At 63.6% G+C, this 8,284-nt stretch overlaps 2 protein-coding genes and 1 long non-coding RNA gene across 13 annotated transcripts in view; 1 reads left to right on the top strand and 2 right to left on the bottom strand.

The window, feature by feature from the left end:
* Positions 1–11: 11 nt before the first annotated feature.
* SRPK3 (SRSF protein kinase 3) lies at positions 12–4,701 on the bottom strand. Of its 2 annotated transcripts, none has more exons than XM_008964138.5 (15): positions 4,572–4,701; positions 4,371–4,501; positions 4,103–4,211; positions 3,886–3,973; positions 3,508–3,595; positions 2,848–2,954; positions 2,608–2,773; positions 2,477–2,502; positions 1,858–1,990; positions 1,529–1,768; positions 1,348–1,448; positions 885–992; positions 739–808; positions 569–661; positions 12–406 (listed from the first exon to the last, which is right to left on the bottom strand). In XM_008964138.5, the coding sequence occupies exons 1-15, from the start codon at positions 4,637–4,639 to the stop codon at positions 222–224; spliced, it is 1,713 nt and encodes a 570-aa protein (XP_008962386.1). In that variant the 5' UTR covers positions 4,640–4,701; the 3' UTR covers positions 12–221. The 2 variants fall into 2 exon arrangements, with proteins under 2 accessions (XP_008962386.1, XP_003804889.1); XM_003804841.6 differs by having other exon boundaries at positions 1,858–1,987.
* On the top strand, positions 1,477–6,403 carry LOC134729772 (uncharacterized). Its single transcript, XR_010111205.1, has 2 exons — positions 1,477–1,626; positions 1,979–6,403. It is a non-coding gene; the product is annotated as an uncharacterized LOC134729772 (long non-coding RNA).
* The window catches only part of PLXNB3 (plexin B3), a 15,270-nt gene continuing 13,361 nt past the window's right edge, over positions 6,376–8,284 (bottom strand). For 4 of the 10 annotated variants that reach the window (XM_034949582.3, XM_034949585.3, XM_034949588.3 and 1 more), the window contains 6 exons: positions 8,030–8,190; positions 7,623–7,770; positions 7,393–7,457; positions 7,247–7,322; positions 7,043–7,117; positions 6,376–6,904 (listed from right to left, as the gene is read on the bottom strand). In XM_034949582.3, the coding sequence (XP_034805473.1) occupies positions 6,689–6,904; positions 7,043–7,117; positions 7,247–7,322; positions 7,393–7,457; positions 7,623–7,770; positions 8,030–8,190 (741 nt within the window). In that variant the 3' untranslated portion in view covers positions 6,376–6,688. The remainder of the gene's footprint in view (positions 6,905–7,042; positions 7,118–7,246; positions 7,323–7,392; positions 7,458–7,622; positions 7,771–8,029; positions 8,191–8,284) is intronic. The other 6 variants (XM_008964159.4, XM_003804837.5, XM_034949589.3 and 3 more) reach the window with 2 other exon arrangements.

The following is an 8,284-nucleotide window of genomic DNA, read 5'->3' as shown; positions in this document are numbered from 1 at the left end:
AGGCACCGATGTTCAGTCCACACTTTATTAAGAAAGGAATACACACACTTTCTCCGAGAGCCCTCACGGGGGTCTCAGGCAGAACACGCTCTGAGAGCCGGGCCTGGCTCCAGCGTCTCTCTGCCCTGTGGTTGTGGAGAACTGGCGCCCAGCAGGGTGGTGGGAGCTGTCCCGCTTTTCCCTTAAGGCACAGAGAGCTGGAGGTGGAGCCATAGCCGGGCCTAGGGGTTGAGCCAGGGGTGCTGGAGGCAGTCAGCGGCACTGGCCCGTTTTTCGGGGATGTACTCCATCATGGGCAGCAGAAAGGCGCTGAACTGTGTGGCCTGTTCTAGGGGCCACTCGTACTTTTCCATGAGTACCTCGTACAGGCCCCAGTGCTTGAGATTGTGGATGTGCCGCAGCTCTCCTGCGGGCAGGCCAGCGGGCGTCAGGCTCTGTCCCTGTCTCTGGGCCTGGCTTCTGCTTAGGCCCTGGCTCCTGGGACCCAGTGTTCCCTCTGTTGCAGAATCCACGGTCCCCATCCCACCCTCCCTGCAGCCACATGGCCTGAGGCTGCCCGGGCCCTCACCTCTCCGGTTGAAGAACTCCCGGGAATAGCGGCCTGAGAGGGCGAAGGCTGGGGGGATGTCCCCCAGAAGCTCCACTATGTGAGCGATGTGGTCTGTGGGCAGAAAGAGGAGGTTGGGGGCAGGCAGGCCGGGAGGCCGGGAGGCTGAGCCCAGAGCCCTCATCCCTTACCCTCATCACGACTGTAGTCTTCTCCAGAATGCGGCTCGAACAGGTAGTCACCAGTGGCCAGCTCGAAGGCCTGGAAGGGGGAGGAGGTGAGGCTGCTGGCTGGTGGGCTGCTGGCCCTGGGCACAGGGCAGCCCGGGCGGGCGTACCATGCAGGCTGTGCTCCAGATGTCTGCCGGGGGGCCGTATTCGGCGCCGATCAGCACCTCGACGGCCCGGTACTGCCGAGTCTGGATGTCTTCCGTGAAGTGCTTGTGCTGGAAGCAAGGGGAGCCCTGGGGACGGGCCGGGGCCAAGGCTGTCCTGCCCCCACGGACTCCTGCCCCACCCCGATCCGCCTACCCGAGGAGCTCAGTGGGGTTTGCTATGAGCCTCGGGGTCCCCAGATCCTCCAAGAGGGACAGGCCCAGTGATCTGAGGCTGAGGCTGATCCCTTCCTAGTGGCCCCTGCCCTTGGCCATGGCCCCAGTGCTGTTGACTGGGCAGGACCAATGCCCACCCAGCCGACGGTTCATGTGCACTGCAGACTGGGGTAGGGCTCCCCAAGAGTGGCCCTGTGCCTCCACCCTTGGAGGAGGGCCCCCCACTCTGCTCTCCCACGCTTGCTCATACCACCCAGCAGGCGTTGCCCAGGTCTGCGATCTTGATCTTGATCTTATCTGCATTTTGGGGCTCCAGGGGGTTCACCAGGAGGTTCGAGGCACCGAATGGTGCTGGGGAAGGCAGAGCAGGGAGACTGAAGTGGTCCGACTACTGCCAGCCCTGCCTGCCCACCACTTGCCACCCAACTTACTGCTAGGCGACAGGAGGCCCCCGGTCTCTCGCTGATTGGACGAGCCGGAGAGGATGGAGCAGGAGGCAGGAGAGAAGAGGGAGCCGGAGAAGCCTGAGGTCTGTGAGCCGGGGCTGAGGCTACGGCCGCCCCCCGGGGCGGGGGAGGAAGAGGCTGGGGAGGGACCTGCTCTGGCGCCCCCGGGGTGGCAGCCTGAAGAGGATGTGGAGCCGCTGCCCCCGTCTAGTCTCAAGCCAGAGTCTGGGGAGACGGGGTGGAGGCAGCTGCTGAGCAGATGCCCTGCAGCCTTTGCTGCGCTCCACGGCCCATCACCCCCTGTGGCCCCTCACCCTCAGCCTGGGTGGCAGCCTCCATGGCCTCCAGCCTCTGCAGGTCCCGCAGCCGCTCCTCCAGCAGCCGCTTCTGCTGTTTCCGTTTGCGCCTCATCTTCTTCCTCTTGTTTTTGGACAGCTTACCGGTCTGCTGTCAGAGCCAGGGTCACCCCAGGGTTCCTGTCGCCCGCCCCAGTCAGCATGAAGTGGAGGTTTCCCTGCACAGCCGCCAGGGAAGAGGCCTCTCCGGGCCCCAGGGCTCCCATGGACACCAGAATGTGGCGCCAGCACCCCTTGGCACCAGCTACTCACTACTCTCCCTGCCTCCCCGCCTGTGGCCCCACTCCCCACCGCTCCATTAGGAGTGGGAAGACCTGGCCGGCCCGCCTCAGGGTGCTCTCTGTCCCCTCTCAGCCCAAGCTAAGGCAGGCGGAAGTGGCCATTCGGGGAAGACAGCATCCTTTCACCAAGAGCAGTTTGGGGCACTTGACCCCCCCCGGGAATCACCGTCAGCCCAGCCACCCAGCCTTTCGGGATTACCACCGTGGGAGTGCGTGAAGGTGGGGGGTGGAGCCACTGTGGCTCCAGAGATGGCCTCCAGTTGGCTCAGATGGGAGAGAGGGGCCCCCCAACTTACCAAGACCTCCTGGGGGGCAGTGCTGACTGGGAGTGCAGGTGGGGAGCAGGGGGGGGACAGGGAGGAACAGAGACTCAGGCAGGGGTTCACGCCCAGAGGCCCTGACCCAGCCCCATGTGGGCCCTTGGTACCTATGGAGCGGGAGGGGGGCGGCGCCCCTGCCTGTTGCCACTCCGTGGCCTCGGCAGCCAGGCGCCTGATGTAAGCGTCCCCCACACACAGCAAGATGTTCTCGGGCTTGATGTCCGTGTGGATGATCTTGCACTTGGTGTGGAGGTAGTCCAGGCCGTGCAGCACCTGCGGAGAGTCGCACCTGACCTCCTCCAACTCCCGCCCAGGCCAGGCTGGGCAGCCCAGTGGGTGGCACTCACCTGCCTCACGATGCTCTTCACGCAGGGCACGGGCAGGCCCTGGTAGTTGGACTTGATGATCCATTTGAGGAGCTGGTGGCCCAGCACCTCCAGCACCATGCACACATCTGGGCTGGGAGTGAAGGGCGGCCAGTGGACACTAGCTGCAGTACAGGCCCCACCCACCCTCCGCTAGGGGAGCAGCAAGGCTTGGGCCGTGTGGAGGTGGGGAGGCAGGGCCTCCCCTGGGCAGTCCTGGTCACCATTATGCTGGTGTCATCATCGATAGTGTCCCTGTCACTCTCAACAGGTATGCCAGTTGGGATGGTGCATTTTGTGGTCATCCTAGAGGTGGCGCTGGAGGAGCAGGCACGGAGGCCTCTCGGGCCAGCCCACTCCCACACTAGTTATGCCATAGGACCTCTTGGCAGTCCCCCAAAGGGAAGGCAGTGCCACAGAGACAGCACCTGCCGTTTGGGGATAATAGCAACGTCCATGGACGATCAACGCTAGCCTCCACGTAAACACAGTTACCCGGGGGCGGGGTCGTGCCAGAGGCTCCCGTTACTGGGAGGGATGCAAGCCCATTGTGCGGATCTGCAGACAGGCTCTAGCAGCGAGGGCCCCCCCATTTGCCGGCCCTTGGCTGCCACACTGCTTTGCTCTTCCTGCAAAGGATACGGACTCCATTGACTCCTGAGATCCTGAAGTCATCAATGAGCTGGACAATGGTCTCTCTTTTGGGGTCACTGGGGTCGCTGTCCCGGACCTGGAGCAAAAGCCAAGGGGCCACAGATGGTTCCACCCTGCCCTGAAGCTCACAGCTCCCTTCAGTGTACCCTTCTCCTGCTCCAGCTGGGCCCTGCTGGAAGAAAGGCCGCCAACCCCTCCTGTCCCTCGCCTGTTCCTCCAGATCCTCCCCCTTGGGCACAGCCAGCTGGAGGCTGCCCCTCAGGGAGCCCCGCCCTGCCCCACAGAGCCCCGGCAGGCCTTGCACCCTTATTGCCAGGCCCCAGGCAGCTCCAGGGGAGCTGGGAGTGGGGTAGGGAGGTGCCTCACACATTTCAGGAGCTTGATCTCATCCACAGCTGTCTCCGTGTAATGCCCTGCACTCTTCACCACTTTGAGGGCTACAAAGCGCTTGCGCCTGCAATACCGAGACCCTTGTAGGCTGTGGCCCTGGCAGGACCCACGGCGGGGATCAGGGTGGCCCCAACCAAGCCCAGGGACAGGATTCCAGCCAGTGCTGGGCCCCGGAGGCAAAGGAGGCACTCACTGGATGTCCCAGCAGAGCCAGACGGTGGAGAAGTGGCCCCAGCCCAGTTTACGCACCACGTGGTACCGCCCATTGAACAGGTCGCCGATCTTCACAGGGTAGTAGCCGCCTGCCCAGGGGAGATGATAGATCGGGGTGGAGGGGGTTCTCACTCCCCTGGGCCCCCGAACACCTCGGCCCCATTGACCATCTGGCCCATGTGGGCCCAGGACTGCCCTGGGTCCCTGCAGTGGCCGTGAGGCCGCATGTCCCCAAGGCCAAGTCTCACCCTTGCAGTAGTCCTTGGGGTCTTCCTGTTCCTCGTCGTCGGAGCCCAGAAGGCCCTGCAGCATCTGAGGCACCGGTGTGGCCAGGGCTAGTTCGGAGCCCGAGGACTCGGGCCCGCAGGATGCCTGTGAGCTGTGGGTGGGGTGAGTGGCAGTGGGCATGAGAGACGCCAGGGGCTCCGGGTGCCCCAGCCGAGCCCTACCTGCTGCTACTGCCGCCGCTGCCGCCGCTGTCGCCACCACCGCCCGTGCTGGCGCTCATCCCGGCCATGCAGCCCGCAGCTCCGGTGCCCCGGGCGGCTGCTCCTGTGGGGCCCGGCCGCGGCCTGCGAATTTATAGCCTCGGCCGGCCGCTGATCTCACCCGCCTTTATAAATAGCCTCCCAGCTGCTCGGCTGTGGGCAAGGTATGCGGTGCGGGGAGGGGGCGGCGCGACGGCGGCCCCAGAGAGCCCGGCCCCCGGGCAGAGGCCCCCCTCCTGCTCCAGGCCCACCCTGGAGGCAGAGGGGGCTACTGCTTGGGGACTAGGGGCAACTGGGCCCCCATGCTGAGCCTCCGCACCCCAGCTGAGGGGGAGGTCCACGCGGGGGTGAAGCAACCCGTACCCCAGGTCGGGCTCCCGTTCTCCGGTGTGGACTGTGGGGATGTGCTCCACTTGGCAACCTGGTCCTTAGGCCAAGCCCCCACCACCTGTGCCCCTGTGGGCATCCTCCTGGAGGTGCCCTTCTCATTCCCATGGGAACCCTGTCCCTGGCTGCTCCCAGCCACTTCCTGCTTCTTCTATGTTTCATCAGCCCCTAGGACAACTGGGAGCCCAGTGCCCTCTGAATGTGGCGTCACTGGGGACCCCTCATTTCCCCTACCAGAGGCAACAGGCCTGCTGAGGGGAGGCCTGGGAGCTTGCCAGCCCAGAACCTGCTCCTGCGACGCTGCCTGGCACTCTGGCTCCCAGCGCCTGCCCTTCCTCTCCACCATTTGCAAGGTGCCTGTCGTGGGCTGCTCCATAGCCAGACGTGAGGGAGGCAGCAGGAAGCTGCTCGCTGCTGGGGACAAGCAAGCCCATAGCCACTTCCCCATGAGTGCGGTGGTGACTGAGGGGCCTGTGACCCAGGGGCTGCATCATGAGAGACCAGGAGAAATTGGGTCCCCAGAAGCATCCAGGGCAGCACAGGGCACACTGGGGCAAGGCCTGCGACCAAGACGCGTTCCAGCCCTTCACGTGCTGGCCACGGCTGCCACATGGTTCGAGGGCGAGGACTAGAGGCCTGGTGTCTGTAGGCTTAATGTGGAGCTTGGGTGATATGGGGTTGGGGGGTGGTCACTGAGCTTCTGCTCAGCAAAAGATCACTCTGGCCACTTCAAGGACAAGAGAATGGAGAGGCGAGGGTGGAGCCGGGAGGCCAGCTGGGGCCTGACAGAGGAGTCCCAATGAAAGGGAGGGGGCTCGGCAGAGAGGGTGTTTGTCCCAAGATATTGGTGCAGTGTCCCTGTACCAGGGTCCGTGAACTGGTAGGGGTGGGCCAGGCATTGCTGGAGGGGCCAGCGAGGTCAGAGAGTGGGAGGGAAAGTGAAGCCTGGGTACCTGATGGCCTCTCTTTGTCCATAGGTAGCAGGTTATAGGCATGGGGCTGAAGGACTCTCAGTCAGGAGAGCACTGAGTCAGCTCCTGCAGGGAACAGCAGGGGCTGGGGATTGGGCCCTTTGTCAAAAGGCATTTCTGGCCAGGCGCGGTGGCTCATGCCTGTGATCCCAGCACTTTGGGAGGCTGAGGCGGGCAGATCACCTGAAGTCAGGAGTTTTGAGACCAGCCTGTCCGACATGGGGAAACCCTGTCTTTACTAAAAATACCAAAATTAGTCGGGTGTGGTGGCACACGCCTGTAGTCCCAGCTACTCGGGAGGCTGAGGCAGGAGAATTGCTTGAACTCCGGGAAACAGAGGTTGCAGTGAGCCAAGATTGTGCCACTGCACTCCAGCCTGGGAGAGAGAGCGAGACTCCGTCTCAAAATAAAATAAAAAGACATATTTCTATTTTATTTCCGGATGTGATTTTCCAGCAGGCAAATAAATACAATGGGGAGAGGGGGAAGGAGGGGGATCCTTATAAATTAGAAACAATCTTAGGTGGGGGGAAGATGGGTGGGCTGGCAGGGGAGGTGGCAGGCAGGGAGCCCACTGCTGGGCACAGTGCCTGGCTTTGCACCCTGTGCCCCCAGGCTCTGCCAGCTCCCCTCAGTGGCTGGCTCGGTTCCGGGGTCATAAGGCACTGTGGTGTTGGTGGATCTGGCTTGCTGCTGTCTGAGCCAGAGCTCACAGGTCAGTCACTTTGTTTTCCACCAGGGCGGCGACCTGCTGCAGGCGGCAGGCCAGCTGCAGCTTCTGGCCCACAGGGTCCTCCTCCAGGGCACTGATAATCTGCCCGGGCAGAGGAGGGTGCCTGTCTGAGCCTGCCCGTCTGCCTGCTGGCCCAGGGCCACCCACCCTGCTTCCATCACCGCAGGAGCCTGGGGATCCAGCAGGGGCTGCCTGGCGTCTCCCTGGGGAATCGGAATGAAAGCCGAGTCCCTTCCCCAGCCTGGGCCCCGCCAGCACGGGCTGGCACCCCTGCTCCCCCGGGAGGGTCCACGGGCCTCCCGCTCCACTGTGCCTCCCCTCCGGAGTGCCCTGGGCCTCACCTGATCATAGTACCTGTGGATGTGGTTGTAGAGTTCTTGCAGAGCCTCCAGACAGTGGGGAGCAGAAGTGTAGTTCTGGGGGCACCACGTGGAGGGGGGCAGTGAGGTCCCAGCCTGGTCCTCAAGCCCCAAGTCTCCCCCCTCTGCTCTGCTAGTCTTTCCACCCACGTGTGGACAGGCGCACCCCCCCGGGCCATGCCTCACCCCGGAGAGCTCAGCCAAAGCAGAGTTCATCTCCTGGTAGCTCGCCGGAGAGCTCTGGCGAATGTCCGCATAGTATCTGGAGGAGCAGACTTAGTTAGGGGTGGGGCAGCCCCCATCCCCGCAGCCCCGATGCCTCTGACACCCACCTCTCCACCATCTGCTTGTAGCGTGGGATCTCCCGGGCGTAGAGCAGTTTGTTCACTGGGGAATCCTGCTCCGGAGGGAGGGGAGGCGCTAGGCATGAGCTCGGAGGTGAAGGCGCCCCCATGATGCTGCCACTGCCCACCCAGAGCTCTGTGCACAGCCCTCTAGGCTTCCCCCATAAGCCTTTCCTCCTCAAGCCCCTGCCAGCTGCTGCTGCTGGCACTGCTCTCACCCGGCCCACTTTATGCTCCGAGGTGGTACAGGAGTCAATGAAGGTCTGGGCGATGACAGCAAGGATGGCGTCCACATTGTCCGACACCCGTACATCAAAGATGAGCTGTGGGTTCTTCAAGGCATTCACCCAGAACCGCAGCAGCAGACTGGGGGCGCAGGGCAGGCGTGGGCGTGAGGCCCTGGCCTGCCATCGTGATCTCCGCCCCATGTACTCCAGCCTACTGGCAACACACTCGCGGCCAGGGGCCGCTGGAAGCTGGCCTGGTGGCCTAGGTGACCTGGGCCCTAGATCTTCCTGTAAGTTCCAGAAACCCCAGGTGGGCGCATCCACCCTGGGAATGTCCTGGTCTCTCTGGGACTCAGTGGACCATGTGCACAGCAGGGGTGGGGCAGCAGGAAAGGCACCTGTTGGTCTTCCAGATGTGCAGGGTCCCTGGGTCCTCGATGCCGTGCTTCTCTGCTAGCTCATCCAGAAGGTCAAACAGGTACTTGACGGCGATGGGGATGGGCCGGTTCACACTGAGAATGGCCTGGAAGGTGTCGTCCACAAACTTCTGCAGCGTGCCCTGCAAGGCAGGGGATAAGGGCTGTGTGGAGGGCAGGGTGTGGGGGCCATCCACGGCTGAGGCTGCCCCTGCCCCTCCCACACCCTGGCTCGGT

This window comes from Pan paniscus, chromosome X, assembly GCF_029289425.2.
Source record: "Pan paniscus chromosome X, NHGRI_mPanPan1-v2.0_pri, whole genome shotgun sequence".
NCBI classification, from domain to species: Eukaryota; Metazoa; Chordata; class Mammalia; order Primates; family Hominidae; genus Pan; species Pan paniscus.
This window is presented reverse-complemented; position numbering and strand designations above follow the sequence as displayed.